The sequence below is a fragment of the Ictalurus punctatus genome, chromosome 3, assembly GCF_001660625.3.
Source record: "Ictalurus punctatus breed USDA103 chromosome 3, Coco_2.0, whole genome shotgun sequence".
NCBI classification, from domain to species: domain Eukaryota; kingdom Metazoa; phylum Chordata; class Actinopteri; order Siluriformes; family Ictaluridae; genus Ictalurus; species Ictalurus punctatus.
Window position 1 is genome coordinate 6,394,806 of NC_030418.2, and position 24,583 is coordinate 6,419,388.

Consider the following 24,583-nt stretch of genomic DNA (forward strand, 5'->3'; position numbering starts at 1 on the left):
TCCCTGCAGAGTCAATACAGACTGAATAAGAAAATATTTTTTTGTCTTTGATGTCAAATGTAATATGATGTAACAAAAAGCTAGACAGTTGAAAAATGAAAAAGAAAATAAAAAAGATCATGTATGAATGAGAAGATGGAAAGCAGTCATATACTAATCTAATAGGAAGCTCATATACAGGGGAATCTCATATACATCCATAGGGGAAATTAACAGTTAGCCCCTGCCCCTGAGGAACTCTCTGCATGTCCCTGTATACACACACACACACACACACACACACACACACACACACACACACACACACACACATATATATATATATATATATATATATATATATATATATATATATATATATATATATATATTAAGTGCTACTAGAGACGAGCAATGTTTCTGATTTAAAAGCACAAAACATGGCGTGTTTACATCAGAATGTAGGACACTAGTACTGTAATGCAGTACTGTAATGCAAGTTCTTGTTCCATGAGGTAATAAAAATTGGCTCATGTTCAAGTTCATGCGCATGAAGACCTGAGCTACGCCCATCTCTGTTTTCAGCAGATACACCATGCCTGCTTCTGTAGCTCTGAAGATGGCTATGCGCAATTTCGCTATTAAATTCTCCTTACAGGCGTTTATACGCCTCTGAATACGTGTCCTTGTCCAACTCCACAATGATTTCCGTGGGCCTGCACTGGTGTGAAAGAGTTAATAACAAGACACTCCCATAGTCTGTGTGGGAACCGTGCTTTAGTAGGGAGGGGGAAAAAAACAAAAAACATCAACAAAAAAAAACACCGGCTCGGTCCTAAACGCCTCCGTGTTGGATGTAGTGCGCTACCTACGGCACAGAACCCTTTGTGTTGGACACTATCTGTGTGACCTATATAGCGAACGATGAATGTATTTGTGATTGAACCACAAGCCTTTCGGGAAGTCCGTGGAGTTTGAGGGGAAATACAGAAGAGGTTTGCCATCTGCTTCAGGAAACTGGTACGGAGAAGTGAAATTTAACCAGCTGTGAGTCTTTGTGAAAGCTGGCTAGCATCAACCTACTCCATGGGAAGAAAGAAGCTTTTCTATGAGTGTTTGAACGTCTCATGAAATTGCCTGATAACCTCTGGTATTTTTCTTTGTTTAAAACAAACCAAGACACAATGCTGGAGTTGCCGAGATTCAGCGTCTTGTTGCGTCTTTATGTTAGTCTGAGCTTCGCCTTCTCTACCGGTAAGTAAACACTGCTAACTTGGCTGACCTTTAAACGAGTTTTACATTGGTTGGTTGGTTGGTTAGTTAGCTAGCTAACAACGTATAGCTTGAGTGCTAATAAACATCACTTTAAACATATTATTATTATTATTATTATTATTATTATTATTATTATTTAACGCGAGTCTTCGAATGAGCTATCTATCTATTTAGGTTAGAAGCGTAAAAATAAGGATAATTCTAGCTAGATAGCCGGCGGTGTTGTCATATAGTTGGCTTGCTAGCTGTGTAAATAAGCTTTATGACAGAATTGAATAAAGTTTATGTGTAAATATAATCTATGTAAAAGATATCCATCGATGAAGAGCTGTGTATACAGTACATAACAGCTGTAGATACGAGCGGTGGTGGTGGTGTTGTTGCTGCGTTACCCCTAAAACGAGTGGTCTTACACTGCCTTCTGCAGTGTCATATTGACCAGTGATGCCATTAATGACCACAAACTGTTGTAAAGCTGTGATCACCAACCTTCTTGCTTGAGATTTACCTTCCTGCAGGTTTCATCTACAATTCAAATCTGACACACCTGTTTTAGCTGATGCAGAACTTCTAAAGGCGGTGATTAGATTAGATTAGATTAGATTAGATTAGATGATGAGATTGGCATGGTTATGGTTGGATATTAAAGCGTATGTCTCAACCAATTTCCTGGCGCAGTAGGTCGTGAATCAGTCAGTACGTTTACATGGACAAAAATAATCCAGTATTAACCAATATTAAGAAAATACTCTGATTAAGAAACTAGCATGTAAACAGCAATTTTTTATGACCTTAATCCGACTATAGTCATACTCGAAGTAAACACAAATGGAATTAAGACCTGTGGAGTATTCCTGTTTTAGTCGCATTATCGACGTGTATTACAGACATGTACACACCTTAATCACACTATTAACGTCGTGTGGGAGTTTTCACTGCATTTTGCGACAGGACGCGTTCACACACGGCAGCGCTCAACTGTTTTACGGCGAACAAGAGAGCACGGCTGCGTCCGAAAACGTATACTTACCTACTGTATAGTAGGCGAAATACATGTATCTCGGCTTCAATATAGTAGGTAAGTATGCGGTTTGGGACGCAGCCCACGGCTTCAAGCAGTCGTTTATTTGCATGTATAGCATGACAAATAATTAACCGCACTTGAAGCGTTCGTAAAAATAAAAACACAGAAAACTGTATATGGTACCATAAAGAAGATGTCGATACGTGAAATTCTGGAGGGGACGGCGTGGCGCAGTGACGTAATGACGTGTGCCGTTAATCGAACTATGTCCTATAACATGTAAAACAGGAACATGAAAGGATTATTCTAACAGCAACTCATGTAAACACCTTAATCACAATATTGTCTTACTCAGAATAAGGTCAATAATTAGATTACTGCTGTCCATGTAAACGTAGTCACTGACTACTGTCAGTCACTGATTACATGGAGTTCTCCCTGGTTTTTGCAGTGCACTGGAAGGGTTTTGTGTATAAACAACACTCAAAATGGCCGACTCCCTGAATAGTGCCCTGACTACTGAATTAGGGAGCTGGTTGAGACATGCCTAAAGTCTTCAGGGAGGTAGATCTCCAGGGACCACTGTTGTAAAAGCTTGTTCGTTCTCTTAGATGGTCTATGCTAAAATAGGATCATAATTATGTAACCTTAGTCTTCACTCAGAAAGGAGCTAATGCATGCTCAAAAAGTCGTTAGAAATGGCTGAATGATGTCATATGCTGATTTACATTTTCATTGACTTGTCAATGTCATTTGCATGTTTCATGAAGGAAGAAAAGCTTTTCTGAAGACACTTGGAATTGGATAGAATTTTATCAGCATAAACACAACATATTTCTTTTCTTTTTTTTTTTTTTAAAAAGAAGCCGTCTTTAAATGCATACATACCACAAACTACTTACATATTTCCAAAATACTATCAATTATATCAAAAACAAAAATAAGCAGTGAGGAGTTGGGAAGTAGACATGAAGGAAGTGGTTACGGGTGGAATAACTGGCTTGCACTACTTGTAAATATCGCCAACGAAGAAGAAAGTGTACATGTGGGACAGACTATAAAGATCAGTGACTCTTCGGTGGGAACATATGCTTCTGAAGTCTGATCAAAAAGTTGTTAGATTGTGCACAGGGACCATTGGAGCAAATTGACTATGCTCTTGGGTGGGGCATACACTCTCTCTTCGTTGTTAATCACAGCGACACTAGCCAATTTTGAGTGTCTGTGAGCTCAGATATGTGGGAGAGGATAGATAGCGCTTTCCTCTGAGTGTGAGTGTGAATTTCTGTGTCTCCAAGGAAGCACATGTCAGCCTTCACTCTCCCCTGTTGGTAGCTGTCGTGTGATAGAGGAGGGCTAACTGGTCAGTGGGAATGGGCAGAATTTTGCTAGATGTGTATCTTTTTTTTTTTTTTTAAATAAAGAATTAAAATGAGACTAAAAGCTTTCCAAATATATCAACAAAGTTGACAACACCAATTGTAACAGTGTGTTAGTCTTGTTGGATGCTGTGCTATAATATTTACAGTTCTGTGATGTTATTTAGTCTCTACTTGGTAGTGGAATGTTCACATAACATCATCGTGGATTTCAGATGTGATTTTAGATTTTACAGTAAGAGGAAAGAGCCATCTTGGTGTGGGCAGGTCATCTGGTATCTTGGCACATGATGTTTGAATTACCGCTGGATTAGAGCACTGAAGATCTGAAACTCTTAACGCTTAGCATGTACAAACCTGTTTAATCTCCTTATAGTGATCCCAGCACATAATGCTCAGTAATCACTCGGGCATCAACATGTAAGCTTCAATAACGGTGGTAAAGGTTTCACAGGCGCTGTCAGGTTACATTAAAAAGTGCTGTAAGCATTTTATTGCATGGATGGTGCTGTGGTGTTTCTCTGACGGTGCAACTTTATATTTTATTTAATTTTTTTAAACCCGCATCCCTTTGCACTGATCTGATATTTGGACTCCGAGTGGTGTTATAATGGGTCAAATTGAGTGGTACAGCTCCCACAGTATTGGATTGCGGTATTTGAAAACATCTCCTAAATGAACAAAATATCTAAATGTTTCTGTGTTGAAATGATAGTAGGGCAAAATCATTGATCATGTGATTCAATGTGTTCCCGATGCAGCAGATACAGTACAAGTAAAAGAGTTAGCTATGCTGTGCAGTCACAACGTGGGTTTTTATTTTCACACTTCTCAACCACAGTGAAGCCTGATGTGTACGGTTACGAGAAAAGGCAGCAGAGGTGCTTGTGGTTAGAAACAGTAAGCAAGTGTAGGTTTAACCACAGTCTTCCTGTGATTGTTTTTCATTTCTTTATTTATTATTTTACCGCACTTCGTTTAGAGAGTATATTTCATTTGTAATGACACTTGTAAGTCTCATTTGTAAGTTGCTTTGGATTAAAGCATCTGCTAAATGAATAAATGTAATGTAAATATGTTCATGGTACATGTATTTTTTTATTTTATTGTTATTATTTTTAATGTACTTTTTATGTATGCAGTCACAGGCAGATAAATAATTTTGAGTGCATAAAAACTTTACATTACTGCTTTTCACTGTATTGTATAAAGAGAAGGTCAGTTAAGCAACATTTGATTTTCTTAATGTTATTACAGCAAGTTGCAATTTTCAGAATTGCACCAATGCTTTTTTTGTGGACACTTTAAAACATTGTCGCCATGCTTGCGGAAGAGGTTGCCTGTACAAACAGCATTTTTAGGCAGCGTTCTTGATCCTAATATGGGGTCTCTTTTAGAAGGCATGTGGAATGACGTATTCAGAGAGCTTGTATTTATGCTGCATTATACTGGATGGATTTGTATCTGTGGAGAACACATTCCCATTCCCATAACTGTTTAACCCAGGGGTGAAGCCACACCTGAGTCTAATGAAAGCCAAGAACAACTGATTAAACGGGTGGAGTCAGGTTTGGCTCCTGCTTGGTTCGGATGCAAACCTGCACCCCCACCGGCCCGTTCCAGATAAGAATAGTAACATGGATAGCCTGTCAAAGGATTAGTGTTTAGCTCGTTCCCTTCATAGTGTTAGGGTCTTCTCGTTGGGCAAGAGAGAACAATCCTCAAGCCCCCCTTGCTAGGGTCACAGCTATAAAGGTTTTTCCACCACTCTGTAAGAACCCAGAGTTTAATAGATCCCTTTTTTAAACCTCTTTACCACTATAAGAAATAGGAAAAGAGACTACTTGTTTGCCGTGAGTTGCGACCCGTGTTGGTGGAGGAAGAGATCCTGGTCCCTGAGAAATGCGGTTTGCTGTAGATTCCTTTGTTTCAACACAGTTCTTTGGCTCCTACTTTACCTGGGTGGGAGGTTGGAATGGCTCAATCCAATCAATCGGCTGGTCAGTACTTGCCCTGGGACTGCTCTATGTAGGATAAATGGAACATCAAATATTTCTCAGACTCCCAGTAGGCATTAGCTAGGGGTCAAGTAAGTAAATTGAGCAACTTGATCATCTTATTTGTCTTGAAAGCTGTATTTGTGCTGATTTTATTAGAAAGGAGCTTGTCGTAGCGGTCTTCTACACAGGGGCGGAGCAAAGGTTTTGTATTTGGGTGGTGAGAGTTGAGAAATGTTCAGGGCCACCTTATCATTAATATCTTCTCGTATAATAAAATAAATAGTGGCAGTAAATGCAACCTCAAAAATGAATGGACACGCATGTATTGTCTGGCTCATTAACGTTAGTAGAAGGTGAACCACAGTTCACAGCTTTTTCTTCTGACTGACGATGTTGATGTGCATCATCACTTTAGTTGCTCCTGGACATTCACACTGATATTTTCCTGAGCAGAGAAGTTTCCTAAGGACTGGAAAACCTCAGTGTTGTTGGACACCAACTGGCTAGTGTCTCCATCCTGCAAAAGCGCTAACCACGCCGCCAACGGAACAGTCTGCCATCTCAGACAACTTGCCGACGCAGCAAAAATAGCTAGTCAGTGAGAACTAGACGTGACCGAGTGTTTCCTCTGCTGTTCCTCGAAATCTCTCTACACTTACATGCACTAGATTTATATCTTTACATATTTTCTGATTTTTTATATCTTCTTCTCGAGCAAAGGCCAACAACAGTATCTAACTGCTTATTAAATGATTAAATGAAAAAGAAATATTTTAAAGCTATGAATGTTTTAAAAGTTTTATCCAAAAACCAAATGGGAAGCAGACAGTTCAACTCTTTCAAAGCATACGCATCCATGACCATAGTTCAGTTTTTACTGCAGAGGCAAATGCTTTATTACTAGCACTGAAGTTCATTGAGACTGTTCCACAGAAATCCATTTTAATCATAACTGATTCCAAATCATGTCTGGAAGCATTGGAACCCATAAAAACCAATCACCCAACAAACATGAAGGTTTTAAACAACTTATCTCTGGAATCAAAATTGTCTCATAATGAACAATCAGATAGAGCTGCCAAAGAAGCATTATCCTCAGAACCAGTAAAATGGTCTATTCCGTTCGCAGACCTGAAACCAACATTAAACATGCACACTACAAACAAATGGCAGTCAGAGTGGGATCAGTGTTTAAACAACAAATTACGGGAAATAAATGCTCTTGTTGGGACAAGACACGTATTCTCTTTTAATAATCGCTGGGATCAAGTCACTTACGCTCGATGCCGGATAGGACATGCAAGGCTCGCACACACATTTTTTACCAATTTATCTGGAGAAAATTCACCACAGTACCCATCCTGTCAACACCCACTATCCGTTAAACATATCTTACTGGACTGTAATGCTTCTACACGCTTGAGGAACCTGTATTATTCTGTTGATACTTTGAAAAAAATTTTAACCAAGTAAATCCAAACTTAGTTTTGTAATGTTTTTATGAAAAATTAATCGTAAACCCCTGTTTTACTTTTACTCTTGAATAACTAAACTGGCTCTCACCGTGAATATAGCCATCAGTCCACTACAAGAACAAACATTGTGTTCTCTTTCCTAAGCTGATTGTCTAGCTCAGACACCTATAGTATTTAGGGAGCACCAAAGACGCCTACGTTTTAATATATTATTGTAATATCTGTTCCAAACATTCAGCGGACGCTCTTCATGTGAGTCTTTTTTTTTTTTTTTTCTTTCTTTCTTTTTTATTTATTTATTTTTTACTTGTTGACAGTTTTCAAATGATACCCTTGCAACATACTCCATTATGTAATATAATGTATGTAAATACAGGGTATCTTTACCAGTTGTTAATAGGCAGGAAGTGTTCTACCAGATTATTAACTAGCCTTTATATTCTCGGGATGTCAATAGATAGCGTTCCATCCAGCTGATATCATCATATCGATAATCATTCATATAGACTCTTCATAATTAATTGTGAGCCCCCGGATAATAAACGATTGGTTTAGTAACAGAGGGTTGTGCCTTTACTGTTGTGACCGTGATTACAACATTGCTTTTTACTCCATCATTTCAGTGAAAGATTTAGTTTTAACTCGTATTGCTCGTCTTGCTCATGCTTTCAGTCCCATGTACAAGGTGTCCTACACCTCACTCACAACTGTACTTTTAATCAGATAAGCTGTACTTAACACTATAATAAATGGTTTGTAATATACTGCACATGGGGAAATTTTGCCTTCGCAGGCTTCAGTGATGGCTCTTCTACTATCTGTTAACATCCCAAGAATGCAAAGGCTAGTTAGTAAACTGGTAGAACACTTCCTGTCTATTAACAACAGGTACTCTGTATTTACATATATTATATTACATAACAGAGTATGTTGCATGGGTATCAGTCAAAAAACTATCGACAAATAAAAAAATATGTGACTCGCATGAAGAGTAAATGGTCTGCACTTATATAGCGCTTTAATCCAAAGCGCTTTACATTGTGTCTCATTCACCCATTCACACACACACTCACACTCCAATGTAGCAGAGCTGCCATGCAAGGCGCTAACTTGCCATCGGGAGCAACTTGGGGTTCAGTGTCTTGCCCAAGGACACTTCGGTACGTGGAGTCATGTGGGCTGGGAATCGAACCGCCAACCCTACGATTAATGGACAACCCGCTCTACCACCTGAGACACAGCCGCCCCACAGTGCCCGAAGAGTGACTGTCGATGCAGCCATGTCTCTCATGAAGAACAGTAACGTCGCTAATGGTTCGTCACAGTAGCAGCCAGTCAATCAGCACTGATTTCTGGATAAATGAGTTGGCCAATGATATTAGAGGTCACAGACAAGCCAGGTCGGACTGACTTGGAGTGTGAGATGCTTTGCCGGTGCAAAACAGGGAAGTTTTAATGTTGTTCTGAAAAGTGAAAAAAAAATTTGTTTCGTTATGAAACTGTGGTGGGCCTCCACAATCTGGGTAATTAATGGGAGTGACAAACATTGGAGAGAGCTGAAATGTTATTGTGATTCTTATCAGTCAATTTTTCCAGTCACAGGAGGATTGTGAGGTCTCTGGAGCTTTACGCTGTATCATGTAAGAGTGAGTGGGGTCATTCAACAAATACTCTCCCACACATTTATTTACATAACCCAAACCACTAGCCTTTTTTTTATAACAGAGTTAGACCATAATTGTAAACATTTATTTCGGCAATGATTTCAGAGTAGCTTGCTCTACAATATTATAAAACTACAGAGTGTCCCAAAAGGTGTTCCAGGCTGTTCCATACATAGAGCACTATATATGGCAGCCCCACGTCGGTTGAGCCTTCATCAGTGGATGGGTGTTCATGGACTTCCTCTTCTCGGTTGGTCCGCAACACTTCCAGTCTTTTTGAATTTGTTAATAAGTTCTGGCAACAGCATTGTGTGTGATGTGCTTGTCATGTTTCCCGTTCAAGTCCATCGCAATCTTGCAACAGCTTCCCAGAATGATTTCCATACGTCATTTATTTATTTATTTATTTATTTAATCACAGGCATTCTTAAAGGCTAGGTATGTAAAATTTTATTAGACATTTTGCTCTAAAAAATAGTTAATTTGTCCTATGTATGGAGACATTTGGGATACCCTGTTCATGGTCTAAGATAACATTGGTGTCTTGAAGTATATTTTATATCACACACATCAAAACATCGATCAATGGACTAAATATTTGATTTAAAAAAAAAACAAAAAAAAAACAGAATACTCATTGAATGAATCCCATTGTTGAAATGTGCATGCATGAAGAGATTAGCTAGCCAAATTTCAATCTAGCTATCCTTAACTAGCAAGCAGTGAACGAATCTAGGGACTCGATGTTTTGTGATACATATGCATCTGCTGCGTTTGTTTGCAAACTAGCGCACCTCCGCATCATTTGGAGAAAGAGGGAGAGCGCGAGAGAGAGGTGGGTAAGTTAATTAAGGAAAGTTGTCATTTCATGGAGATGTGTGTCCTTGCTTCAAATATTACTGAAGCTAATAAGTTATGTTAATAATAAGTAAACGTTATGTCATTTACTTAATCGAGTACGTGTTCATTTCAATGTAGATAACATTAGCTACCAAGCAACGAATGATTTATGTGTATCTTCCGAGTTTGTTCACAAGTAGCCAACGTCCGCATCGTTTACCGTTGGTCGCTGAGAGTAGAGGTAGGTTAGATAAAGTTGTGTTGTTTCATAAGGGTGTGTGTTCAGGCTTGAAATATTATTGTAGCGAATAGCTTATCGTTAATGAAAGGGCTTAAGGATGTACTGTGGCATGAATGCGTTTGTATCTACATACTGGCTGTATTTATGTCAACCGTTATGTTGTTTATTTACACAAATACTTGTTCTGCGATAGCTATCTAGCTATCAAACGGTGCCACAGCACCTTTTTTGGAACACAGGGCATTGCCCAAAACATGAAATTACGTCTCAATGACTTCTAAGAAAAATATATCTTTTCAGACCCTATATAAGTTACTGCCTTATATGTTATTGCCATTGACCCTTGTGTGACAATCGCTATGCAGCAAAAAATAGTCTTGCTTAGTCTTGTTTTTAGTGCTGAACTGCAAGAAATTGTGTTTAAAGTAAAAAAAAAAAAAAAAAAAAAAAAAAAATCTTTTATAAAAAGAACTCCACAGAAATGAAAAATATCTTTTATCTGTGGAAACAGTAATTGCAGCTATCGCCGCAGTGTATCGGTGTCCTCTCTGATATGAAGGAGTAGGACTGGGCAATATGGACAAAATATGGCTAATTTCATATCTTGAAATGATGTGTAACGTTTTCTTTAAAATTGAGGAAAAAAACTAAATAACTGCATGCGTTCATGTCTGGTCTGGTTTCTAGTCAGTTTCGGATTTGCTCTACCCAAATGACAGAAGATCCTCCCGTTTTAGATACAAGTTCCTCATCTTTTAGTTGGGCTGATGCCTGTTCTGTGTCGGAGTGTTGCTGGGATTTTACTCTGTCTTTGGGAGTTTCATGCCATGCTTGTTTTTGTTTGTTACAGCACACCGCTGGTAGCTCCTAGCTCCAACCTTAGTGACATAATTCATCTTCAAAGAAGTGGCTTTGGTGAGATTGGAAAATATCTATCAATAGGCATTTTTTTAATCATCCTACGATATGCATCATCATAGCGTGCAGACTGATTGAGGAGTGAACATGTCTGAATCCTGACATGTAATGGAGTACAATATATCGGAGGAAGAGCTCTATCAGAGCCAGTATAAAAGACAGAACTTGAAGAAAATTGTTGCGAATCATGATTGTTTACGAGCTCAGGTATGTAGAAGAGGCTAGATAGCACATTATACCTAGTGTGTTACACAGCATGAGCAGAAGTTCAAAAAGTTGCGGTTGGCTTTCTTTACGCATGTGCTACCCTTCACCCTCCCCAGTTGTTAGCTGTTGTATGAGAGGGAAGAGCTGGCTGGTGGTTGGGAATTGCCAGGTTCTCTTTTTTAAGTGTGACTTTTCCATATAAATCGCTTACGTTGCATTTAGCATTCAAGTTTTGAAAGAGAGGAATGGTAGCACGCTGAGCCAAAAAAAAAAGAAATTGTTCTAGTCAGCAATAACATGCTGCTCTGTGTGTTTGATAGCCATTGTTTATGATTAAGTTATGAACTTGCTAGCATTGGCAGCAGAGATATTAATTCAACATGTTTACAGCAGTATCGGATTAAAAGGCAAAGGGTTTTCAGCACAGTCATGGCTCCTGTCAGGAGAAATAGATTTTGATCCTAATATGGGGTCTCTTTTAGAAGGCATGTGGAATGACGTATTCAGAGAACTTGTATTTATGCTGATCTTCGGTAGCATGATTTATGGGTTCAGAAGGAGGGATGGAAAAATCCAGTTTACAGTTTTGGGGTGTCAGAGCCAGACCCATATGGGATGAGAACCATGGGAGTACACAATTTGATCAGGTAATAAAATTAACAAGTGGATGGTAAGATACGAAAATGCATTTTTCAGTGAAATCATACACTGTGATACATAACGCCCTACTTCCGCAGGTAAAGTAGGGAGAGTGCAGGCCAATCTTCTCTAGATCTGCTGTAATGTGTTGCGAGTACGTACGTGCACGTGCTGGGTTCTGTGTACATCCGGGAAGAGCAAGAACTGCTGAAAACAGAAAAAGACCTTTTGTCTAAAGAGTGTTGTGGCATTCTTAAGACTTCCTCTTGTACGAGGTAAAGAAATGTGTGCAACAAGAAATTTTCAGCAACTTTTTCCACTTCCTTTTGAAGAAGTCTTGAGTAGTACTGAAACATTTAGCTGAGAAGAATCTTTTTCAGAGATGTCAAAGGTTTTGAGTTAACCAAATATTTACACCTGGCCTTTACACGCATCTTCTACCTAGATGATATCAGGATTTTGTCCATATCCATTTACAAATAGAAAAACGGACATTTGATTTGAAATTCAATTGGTGTTTCAACAGCCCCTAACATGTGACCACTGACTTCCTGTTTTGTTCCTCATCTTTAGTTTAGCGTGTTACGCAGCAGGTTTTGAGTAAGGTTTTCCCATACTTGAAGGCACCAAGACTGGACAATCATAAGCTATGTCCGTCATCACTTAATGACATAAGACGGCTGAATATGGCTTGAGATGGCTGCAATAAAAACTTGAGTATGAAAAGATGACCAGACCGCCTGTACTGGTTTGGGGGAGCTGTTTTAATTGCGTCTTGGGTACTTGCTTTATGTGGATTATCTCTGTCCCAATACAATCCTAACTGTCCCAATACTATGGAGGGATGAGGTTACAAATTAAATAAATAAATTATATTTAAATGCACTCAGGAATGCAGAGTTGCAAGATCTTGATCTAAAGCTGAAGTGGCTAACTTCCCTTGACCTCCTCGGCTACTTGTTTTGCTTGGCCGGGGGGTAATTAAGAATTAAATTAGCTGCCACACTTAAAAGCTCTGGGAAGCTTCTTGACATTGTTAATTTCAGGTCACTCAACTTCTCCTGTACCGTTTCAACTGCTGATTCCTTATTATTAGGCTTTAGGAGCTGCAATAATAAACTGATGTCATATCCAACTCTTTTCTTCATAACTCAGCGAGCTGTTTAATCTGTTATGACTTTTACTGGCCTGTTATGGATTCGTCATAACTGCAGCCTAGTTGGTCCAATCTGACATTACCATCATAAATCCTGCACATTTTAGTTAGATAGGTAGGTTGGAAAATCCGCAGGGCTTCAGGCAAAAAAAAATAAATAAATAAATCTAGGAGCCTAAACCTAATTTAGGTGCCAAATCAAATTTTCAGGAGCCAAAATATACTGATGTGATTTCATATGATGATATCATTGTTAAATGGCTACCTCACACAGCCTTTTCTTTCCCCTCTGTACTGTCTGCCTTTGTTTACTTGTTTACTCTGCCTCCCATAGTTTACACGATGTATTCTTTACATACACAATATGTGCAATGTTCAACATATCATATTGAATCATATTACCGTAAAATACTTAAGTGTCCAGTGATTTGTTTCTTATTTTCACTTTCTTATTCAACTATGTACAGTTAGTTGTTTCCTGCTTGTTCAGGCTCAGAGTCATGTAGGCTGCATTGAATTTTATTTTCCATTCCCTCATCTCTTTTTCTGCGATTTTATCACTAGCTCGTTGCACTGCTTTCACGATTGGGGTGGCACGAGGGGAAGACCTAGGAATGACACAATCCCTGGCGTTCTTTTGTTTTTTACTGTAACCATGCTTCTTCATGGTTTCTTTTTCAAAACAGAGTAATGAACTCTGTTTTACCAGCAATATTTTTTCCTGCTTTAGCACAAAAGGTGCAGTACATTTTCCCATTGTCATAACGTAACCAGGCGAACTCTTGTAGCCAAGCTGATTTAAACTGTCTTGTCGGGATGAGAGCTGCAGGGAGGGGAGAAGACTGAACTTGCTGCACTTGGATGTCATCATCTGTAAAAGATTGCACACCGATTGAAACGGACTGGGATGACTCAAATGTCAAGTCAAATCAATTTTATTTGTATAGCGCTTTTTACAATGGACATTGTCTCAAAGCAGCTTTACAGAAATATCAACACGGTATACAGATATTAAAAGTGCGAATTTATCCCAACTGAGCAAGCCAGTGGTGATGGTGGCAAGGAAAAATTCCCTAAGATGTTAAGAGGAAGAAACCTTGAGAGGAACCAGACTCGGAGGGGAACCCATCCTCATCTGGGTAACAGCAGATAGTGTGAAAATGTTCATTATGGATTTATATGAAGTCTGTTTGGCCTCAGAAGCAGCCGTAGTCCCCGCAATCTGGAATTGGAGTAGATGAGAGCTCCATCCATAGGTAGGACATAAAGGATCAGGATCTCTAGTATCTCCATAAAATCGTGTGTGTCTCAACAGAAGGAGAGAGGGAGAGAGAAGATTATTAGGACTGTGCTTAGCATAACAAAAAGTCTACTCAGGGCAGGCTTGAGTAAACAAATATGTTTTTAGCCTAGACTTAAACACTGAGACTGTGTCTGAGTCCCGAACACTAATTGGAAGACTGTTCCATAAATGTGGGGCTCTATAAGCGAAAGCTCTTCCCCTTGCTGTAGCCTTCGCTATTCGAGGTACCGTCAAATAGCCCGCATCTTTTGATCTGAGTAGGCGTGGCGGATCATAGAAAACCAAAAGGTCTCTTAGATACTGTTTAGATACTGTGGCTCGAGACCATTTAGTGCTTTATAGGTCATTAATAGTATTTTATAATCAATGCCAGATTTCACTGGGAGCCAATGCAGTGTTGATAGTCACTTGAGAACTTTCACTGGTCGAGTTGGTCTCAACATCGTCAGCATCTGATGTAGAGGAGACAGGGTTTGGACGGGCAGGGAATGAGAAAGTCTGATATTTTTCGTTTGCGCATTTCATTTTCTTGTCAGCTGGCTAACGTTATTTAACTGTGCAGTTAGCTAGCCTACATATAACGGATAAATTCACATTCCAACGAACTAAACCACATCAAACTAAATTAAACACCTTTTAATAAAGTAAACACTTCCAAGTTCTTAACCCTATAAATGTGACGTTAAACCTGTTTCTGTTCATCTATACAGCCAACGCTTCAACCACTGCAGGACAAGAGTGCAAAGTTATTTATTGGAAACCATAGAGGAGTTCACGCGATAGGGCAGATAGACGCAGGCAAAAGAGGAGATGAGAGTTCAGTAGCCTAACACAGCAAGACGTATGGCCATTTCTATTTCATTTGTTTTTTAATTTTTTTTGCGGGTAACGGTGGCCACTGGCGACTGGCAGAAAAAACATGGTCGCAAAATTAAAAAGTTAGTCGCCATCTGGAGCCCTGACCTGGGTTTTTTCTTCGTAGCAAATAAAAAAAATCAGACATGACACAAAACCATTTTTGTTTAATAGCTGAACATTTTGGCTTTGTGAAACATACCTCAAACAAATTACATTTAATTTTTTTAATTAATGGCATTAATTCATATTTTTTTCCAAATCAAGTAGAGGAAAACAATGATTGAATCACCTTGTAATTTGCATTTCTAAAACAAATACCAGCATAAGTCTAAAAATGCAAATTACTCTGCAGTTAAGAGAGTGCTTGCACAGCTTAATGAGCTGTTGGACTGAAAGGAAACATGGCCCCAGCATGAGAGTTTGCAATCGAAACAATGGGAAGGATTATAAAACTCCTTCAAGAAAGAAATCCCACACGGAGTGTGGCAAAAGATGTCGGTTGTTCCCAGTCGAATGAAATGGGATTTACATACAGAAAAGCCAAATGAAAACCAGCATTAACACCTAAACAGAAGAACACAAGGTTACAGTGGGCTAAAGAGAAGCAATCATGGAGTGTAGATGATTTGGTTGAAAGTGATGTTCGTGATTCTGTATCACTGAATCTGCATTGGCCAAGGAGCTGATGCTGGAACTTTTGTCTGGTGCCGTTCTAATGAAACATTAGTTAAAGGACCAGGAGAGACCTCAATGGTCATTGCACAGATGTATGTTGAAATTTTGGACACTTTTCTCATTCTGTCGATAGAAAATCGGTTTTGATGACGGAGTCATTTTTCAGGATGATAATGCATCTTGCCACAGAGCAAAGAGTGTTAAAGCTTTTCTTCAGGAGAGGCAGATCAAATCAACGACATGGCCAGCAAACAGTCTGGATCTCAATTCGACTGGAAATTTATGGTGGAAATTTAAAAAATTGGTCCAGGACAAGGCACCGTCTTGCAAAGCTGATCCGTGAATTGCTATTCAAGAAACCTGGAACCAGCTCGATGGAGAATATCATTTTTCATTAGTGAAGTCCATGTCCATTAGTGAAGACAGAGGAACCGCCACAAAGTACTAATTGTGATTGATTTTTGTTGTTGTTTTTGTTGATGATTAAATCATTTTTTCCTCTACTTGATCTTGCACAAAATATGCCTTTAATCAAAATAACTACATGTAATTTGTTTGAGGTATGTTTCACAAAGCTAGAATGTTCAGCTATTAAACAAAAATTGTTTTGTCTCATATCTGTGATTTTGTTTATTTGCTACAAAGTAAAAAAGATGGGTGAGTATCCTCCAAGTGTGGTGTTTCCATAATTTGTGCCAGGGGTCGTAGTGTTCTTGGCATTGGATAGCAAAAATAGTCTTGCTTAGTCTTGTTTTTAAAGCTGAACTGCTTTACGGTAAGAATCTTATCTAAAAATACGAACTTCATGTGGGTGGATGGGAATATACGATCTATACAGCTTGCCTTTTAAGAGTTGTGCATTGATCTCTTTTAAGAATTAAATGAAGTTTTTACAGCTTAAGTGTCGAGTAACACACCTCATAAGCATTGTGAGAGTTATGAATTATTTCTACACCTTGTTTAAAAGGTAATCACTTATAACGTCACCACCAAAAACCTCTGGATATGAGGGAAAATGCATTCCTTATTGCTTTGTTTAGATTTTTATTTTACTTTTTGATCGATTGCAATGGGAATACGTACAAATTTCCTTTGGCGGCAGATTAAATTCTAAAAAGAAATACCACACTAATGTGTAAAGGTTTGTTAACTTGTGTTGAAATAGTTGCTCTCTGCAGTGAACATGGAGTTCCTGTTTCTTGAGTCAGGCTTCCTCTGTAGATCGTATCATGACAAACTCTATCTAATCTTTGAACTAAGTCCTTCTCTGTATGCCATTTTACAGAAGGAGAGGTTTTACAGACGGTGGCTATGAAAGTATTTTACAAAACAAACACTCGTGTGTTTTAGTGTATTATAGGGGTTTTTTTTTATTGTGGCAGTACACATGATTTGCATTACAGGCACGGTCTTCTCCCCCATCAGCCCCTTTACTGGTTTAACATTGCAGCTTGGAAGAAGGCTTTGTGTTGTTTGTTGCTGCATACATAATGTGCAACCTCTATGCAGAAGTGAAAGCTTACCAGCTTAAAGTCGTAGATACAAGAACCCCATTTGTCAACAGTTTGCAATTGAGACGCATAATGAAACTTAAAAACTTACCCACGGATCCATTTCCTGCATGTGTGATCCTGGCAGATAAACATTTCTGAATGATATCTCTACAACTTGTCTTGCTAATTCACTAATTAATGTGCTAATTAAGGTGTTTGTTTTTTTTAAAAACCTATTTTAACAGTGAGATCATTGTATTTAAAGTTAAAAAAAAAAAAAAAAAAAAAGCCAAACATTTAATTGTGGTACAATTGTTTGACAGTATATGCCGGTAATGTTGAATTTTTATGATTTTTTCTTTCTTTCTTTCTTTTCTTTCCACAGTTGTTCCTTCCACAGTTCCTGTCCTAACCAATGTCAGTGTGACATGCCACAATTTTAAAAATGTATTATATTGGAACTACAGTGAACCTGAGCTAGAGACTGCATTCAACATAGAAATCTATGAATATGAAGGGTAGGTTAGATAATGAACCTAGAACTGGATTGAATGAGATTACATCACATTAAATAAATACTGAAAGGTAATGTAGAGCTTAAGAAGTTTAATATGTGGCCAACAAAGTGGAGTATAACAATAATAAAAAACCCAGCTAAGTGTGCAAACTTTAACTGCAAAGAAATCTAAATGCACTGTGATTTTTAAAAAAATTAAATTTAATATTTCATACAATTTATTTTATAAAATTATTTATTAGCCATTACTTATATCTATCTCGATACTGAGTAACAACCAATATTGCTATGCATCCAATATTATTTTCTTTTGAAATTACAAAGATTTAGTATTTTTATATATTTTTGAAGCATTTCACTTCAAACTTGACTAAAACAAAACCACAATATTAAAAATAAAAAAAATTGGGTTATGCTCATTTACTTACATGGAAAATATAATAATGTATAACTGATATATATATATATATATATATATATATATATATATATATATATATATATATATATATATATATAAAAACTCAGTCCTAAAAAATTATTAACTTGCTGCAAGTTAAAAATTATTATCTTGCTGCACAACTTGCTTCGTTCAATTAAATTGAACGAAATGCTGGTTATGTAGAAAAGTGATACCCTTTTGTGGGACCTATTTGCAATAAATAATGCACTTATTATTCATATAAATAATGACTCACCGTTTTCTATTATATTAGAAATATTTGAAAGTGCACACACTAGCTTTTTATATATATATATATATATTAAAAAATATATACTTTTTTGTGATAGTATTAGTAGTAGATTTTAATAATAATAACTTGTGACCTGATAAATATAAACAAGGCAAATTTAATAAATAAAAAATTAGCTTTTGTCATTAAATTAATTAGGATATAATTTATTAGTGAAAATTCCCCTTATGAGTAATACTGTTTGTCATATACTTGTCTGGTCATCTACAGTGAACCCAAGTCGGCACGTACCAATCAGACCTCCCTGGATGTCAGCGAATACACTCAGGATCCTGGGAATAGTTACTACATAACAGTGGAAGCTCAGCCAAAAGGATCAGACCTTCACGTTTCATCTGACGGCTTTAGCTTCAGCTACAACGAAGACTTAAATTCTGATGTCAGATGTAGGTTTCATCGAATGAAATCCAAACAAACCATATTGAATAACTCTTATACTGACTCTTATAAAGACATTATTCCACGGAACAACTAAAGCACAAATTATTATTATTATTATTATTATTATTATTATTATTATTATTGTCCTAATAATAATAATAAGACCTACATTTAATATCAGTTAGTGCTGCTGTAGATAAGGTTAGGCTTGTTTTTGCACTCATTGTTTTTTGTTGTGTGTCTTTCTCTTAATGGCATCACATTACTTTCAAGTTAGGTTTAACTGTTTTTGTAGCCACATTGTGTGACCCCCCCCCCTAATTTCCTGACTGTATACTCTTTGGATGTTGTGTTTTTTTTATCTAGGTGTGGTGGACTTCCCGGTGTTAGAGGTTTCCGTCTTACCACACACACTCGAACTCTCCTTTAAACATCCCTATTATGTCCATAAAGATGAATCTCTCAATGATGAATTTTGGTACGACATTTCTTTTAACCAGGTAAGATCAGTGTTTTTAAAGACTTTCTTAAAACTGTCTGACACAGGTGCAATGTCTGACTCCATTTGACTTAGCCCGTGCCAGCAGGCGAAAAACAATAGTGGAACATCCTGTAGCAAGTACAAACTTTATCACTATCTAGAATTCACACCAGACCTGTAACATAACGACTGTAGCATCCCACACGCACCACTGTACAGAGAGGGTGGGTTCACGCCACATAAACAGGGCTTAAAACCAACACCTATTTGCTGTGGTTGAAGTCAGACCTAAAATGACTCAGAAACGTGTCGACTGTCTGCCTTTAGTGCGATTCACCGAATGACTTCAAATTCCCAAATGTATCATATGCGTATGTTAAAAAAGAAGTCCATGGAGCTCGAAGACAAGACCAGTGTGAGACTTAGCATACGTGATAGAATTCTGTACGAGTTCTTCTTAAAGATCTTTTTTACCATTCTATAATGTCCATACAGCCTATAAATGGGGTTGTATTAATTTTTACGTGTCGACCAGTTGACTTTTTTTTTTTTTTTTTTTTTTTTTTTTTTTTAAATAAGTAATTTTCCAAATAGTCTGAAACATTACAATCAATCCGTTTTTACCATCTATGTGCCTTTCATTAGCGTCTGCCTCACTGTTTTTTTTTTTTTTTGGAGGGTTTTCCGCCCAAGTGCCCAGACTAGCTGGCGGCCCCACAGCTGACTAGTGAACGAATTAATCATGTAGTCAACCCCTAACCCCTAGTTTAAAAATACTTTTGTTGATATAGCAAATGTTACGCAGAGAATAAAACATGACGGGCCATGTTCTTCTACGTTATCCTAAATTCTTGGATAGTGTGATGCGACTCAACGTGGATTATTACATTCTGAAGTGTGTTATTCCACTTATACCACAGTACTTTTACCAACGATTGCAATGTTTATTAATGACCATTAATGACCACTTCCTTTTTTTTTTTCTTCTTTTTTTTTTAATAAACAGTTTGTAGTTAGTTCAAATATTGGGGAAAATCTGCAAGACAAGTGTTCACCAGCATATCTCTCTTTCTTTCTTTCTTTCTTTCTTTCTTTCTTTCTCTCTCTCACTCTCCATCACTCTCTCTCTCACACTCTCACAGTCTCTCACATTCTCACTCTTTCTCACACATTCTCACTCTCTCTCACACTCCATCACTCTTTCACTCTCTCTCTCAATCAAAGCATGCAGCTTGTAATTTTACCAAGAAAATGGAAAGCTCCTCTGTCCTGAAGACTTTCCCATGCTTTTAGTTGTACTGGTTGCATCATTGTTTGTAAAGGATCTTTTTTTTAAATCACATGTTTTCCCCCCAACAGACACAGAGCGAGTACAGTTGTCTTGTGGACGATGACATATGCACAGCAGACATCCACCTAATTGAAAGTCTTTATGGGCGCTGCATGAGTTTACACATCAAAGGATATGTTAATAGAATACCAACTGAAATTTCCACAAATGTGTGCGGCGCTGGAGCTCCTGTTACCGCGACAGGTACGATTCATCGATCTGTTCTGACAGAACGAAACCCCAAATTGATGCACAAAGAATAAAACATGACTGAGCATGCTGTTATAGGAAAATAATCAGCAACAAGTGGATTTATTTTCTAATAACAGCATGTCCCAAAGTGTTTTATTCCTCTTATAACCTTTTTTTTGTTACTATAGAAATGATAAAGTATTGGAACTTGAACATTAATATAAACTGGCTTGTTTACTGTAATTTTAAAATATCTTTGTATTTCATTAGACTTTACATTTTGTTTGTTTTTTATCTTGTGTTTTGTTTACAGATTGGACACTGATTTTAACCGTTTTGGTATGCTGTGTGTTTGGCCTTCTGATCCTAATAATATTGGGAATTGTGTTTTACAAAAAACTGACTCGGCCTGACTCTCAAAGCACAATCTTCTCCATACTAAAGGTAATTCCTTAGGTTTATGTAGCTCTTTTCTAGACACTCAAAGTGCTTTACATTGCATGGGGGAAAATCTCCTCAACCACCACGAGTGTGTAGACAGTACACCCACCTCACACCAGCTATTAACAAAGATGATGCTGAAACTACACCTATCTGAAGAATGCATCAGGCACATTGATCTTTCGCATCAGAAAAGCATTCGTTCTATTGTCGAGAAGTCGTAAGTTCGAATCCCGACAAAGCCACAGCTATCTATAGTCGAGCAAAAAAATCCATACTCTTTGGGTAGGAGTGGCATATGCTCTCTTCCCTGTCAGTCACTGCAATACTAGACAATCACAGGTGTGTGAGCTCATGTATGCAGAAGAAGTCAGGTAGCGCTTTCCTCTGAGCAGCGATGGTTGGTGGATTCTCCTGTCTCACCCTCATGTGGCAGCAGCACAATGCCTAATATCTGCAGATACATGAAAGAGCTTCAGGTAATGTTCACATCAAACATCAGAATGAAGAAAAAGTCTGATCTCTGTGACTTCGAATTGTAGCCATTCTGTGTAAATTCTCAAGACTGTTGTGTGCGAAAATCACAGGAGATCAGCAATTTCTGAAATACTCAAACCAGCCCATCTGGTACAACCATCCAGTTAAAGTCACAGATCACATTTTCTTTCCATTTTGATGTTTGACGTGTGAACATTAACTGAAGCTCTTGCCCTGTTTGTACAGTACATGACATTAAATTTGGCATTGCACTGTTGCCACGTGATTGGCTGATTAGATAACTGCATGAGTATATAGGTGTTCCTAAAAAAGTGGATGGTGAGTGTGTATATAGAACTAAAAATAGGGCTGCAGCAGTATTACATGATGAAGAGAAAGTAATTTGATACCTCACTATGTCTCCTACAGGCAATTGTGAATGTTCCCGATCGTGTCATTCACGAGCCCGAGCACCCTACTCTGTCCGAGGTAAGGTCTGTAGGTGAGACCCCTCTGCTGGATATGGACGATCAGAATCATTTAGATACCTCCACCCACTGGCTTGATGATAAAAAGACTCTTGATCCCACTCACTTCCCTTCTCACCTCAATACTGATCTAAAGGAATTCGAAGAGCAAGACCATGGAGAGGTGACTGAGGACACAGATTCTGAAGGCTTTAACAGTGGGAACAGCTTCTCAGGCTATGACAGCCAAAAGTTTCCTATTGATATGGGACAAGGAGAAATTATAGATGCCTACGGGCCACGTTAGCTTTAAAGTGCACCCTGGGTATTTGGCAAAAAAACCAATTTCAAAAGATTCTGTACTTGTAGTTGCGTGGAATTGCAACATTTACTAGACAAGTTTACAGGTGCATGATAATCTGCAATGTATTCATATACTATATTGGACATTTACAGATCTGCAAGCCTTTATGCTTTTTTGTGCCTTTTTACATCGGCGTATGCCACTGAACAGAATCTTCTTTTTTTTCTTCTTCTTTTTTTTTGTCCCCCACAATAAAACAGCAATATGGGTGTTTTGAGCACTCTCATATAAAATTATATCACCTGGAAGCTCCGCCCCCTTTCCTTCCATCTCACATTAGTACTGTTTCAGCCATTGATTTGATTTTCCTCGCTTGAACATTTCAGGTATATTGTAGACGTTCATTCGAGTGGGGAATTGAGGGGTTTCCTTTCCCTTTCAGAAGAAACAAATGCAGTAGACTGTTACTACAGTAGGACTTATTCGAGGTCTGAAACTTGGCGATGCTCGCTTTAACATTAAAACACAATAATGTTTTTTTTTTTGTTTGTTTTTTAATATTTGGCATTTTAGTTTAGGGGAGAAGTTACAGGGTTTTTTTAAAAAAGAAAATGGTTTCAATAACAGCTTTAAATGAGAGTTATATAAAAACAGAAAGAGCTGAGGTGTCTCAGCACGTGCCAAGTAAAGTACTGAGACAGATGCTGGCTGTTTGAGGACTAACAATTTTTTTTTATCTGATGCCTTGAATTCTCCAAAGATGGCATAGTTTTTTTCCACTATAAATAGGTTGAATTAGATGGACTGAGTTTGATCAACATCATTCCGCATTGACTGAAGATCTGTAAAAGAGCTCAAGCCATGAAAATACTTGTACAGGATTTTTCCAGCCCACTTATTGTTTGTTCTGCAGACATCTGTGATTTGTTTGAGCATTTGATTAAAGATATTTCGAGCTCGATATGACTGACTGGATGTTTTACCCAACTATGAATAGCACCAGTCAATGCGCTTTGTAGTATCAAAAAAGCAATCTAATAAGCATTCATTGTACAACATATATATATATATATATAAATATATAAATATATATATATATATATATAAATATACTCACACAGATGTCAGACATTTTTCAGCTGTTCCTGAAAAAAAAAAATAAACAAATTAAATTGTGGATGTGATTAGATGGATAGAATTTGTTTTTTTCTGTGTAAATTTTTAAAATTCATTATTTATAAAAATCCTTTTTGCATTAATTTCTGTTTTTGTTATACAGTAGGTAGCTTGTGGTATGTTTTTTTTTGTTGTTGTTGTTTGGTTTTTTTTTTTGGTTTGCCTCGAAACTGTGTCCCTTCCCCCTGTGCAATATAAATATTTTAACAAAATACTCCATAGGCTCCTACAGATATATAATTATACAAAGTACATTTAAAAGTAGTCAAAACACATCTAACCGAACATAGTGTTTATTTTTAACAGCGTCATAGTGTGTTTTACAAATAGGAAATCAAACCTCAGTGAGGAAACAAAATGTCCATCTTCAACTAATGTTAACTAACGGATTAACCAGGGGAGTTAGCTGGGCTGTCAATCATCCAGAGTCCAGAGTCTTCTCCATCAAAAAACTTTTAAAGACATACTTCATAAACTGACTGTTTCTATGAATTTTTTTATTACATGTGAGAGCTAATTGCTTTTAAAAAATGTGAACATTGGACTAAAAGTTGGATTCATCATAAAAAGTATTGTCATGGTTTACAGGATTATCAGACCGATAAAATCTAAACTTTTTGGCTATCTACCATGACGTCACTGTTGGGCGGAAACGTCGTATCTACATATTTCATCATTTAAAAATTTTTTTTTCATAAATCAGTGCTATCGGTCACCCTTTACATCTGTCAGTGGGTTGTACAAATATTTAACCAATGAAAAGCATTACGAGAGCTTGTGATAAATCTTGTAATGCCATTGGAAATTATTTTTAAAATACAGGGGTTTCCTGAAAAGTAACAGTTTTGGACATACAAGGTTTCAGTCTGACAGCGATGATGAGATCAGGCTAGTTTGGTGTCGCTAATCAAGGGGACGCACAGCTAAGCTCTCGTA

General features: G+C 37.6%; 1 protein-coding gene across 1 annotated transcript; it reads left to right on the top strand.

The window, feature by feature from the left end:
* The first annotated feature begins 981 nt into the window (after nucleotides 1–981).
* On the top strand, nucleotides 982–23,664 carry ifngr1l (interferon gamma receptor 1-like). Its single transcript, NM_001360819.1, has 7 exons — nucleotides 982–1,233; nucleotides 17,512–17,644; nucleotides 18,609–18,784; nucleotides 19,146–19,279; nucleotides 20,620–20,794; nucleotides 21,096–21,226; nucleotides 22,130–23,664. Exons 1-7 carry the CDS (start codon nucleotides 1,107–1,109, stop codon nucleotides 22,472–22,474), a joined length of 1,221 nt encoding a protein of 406 aa, NP_001347748.1. The 5' UTR covers nucleotides 982–1,106; the 3' UTR covers nucleotides 22,475–23,664.
* Nucleotides 23,665–24,583: the final 919 nt, after the last annotated feature.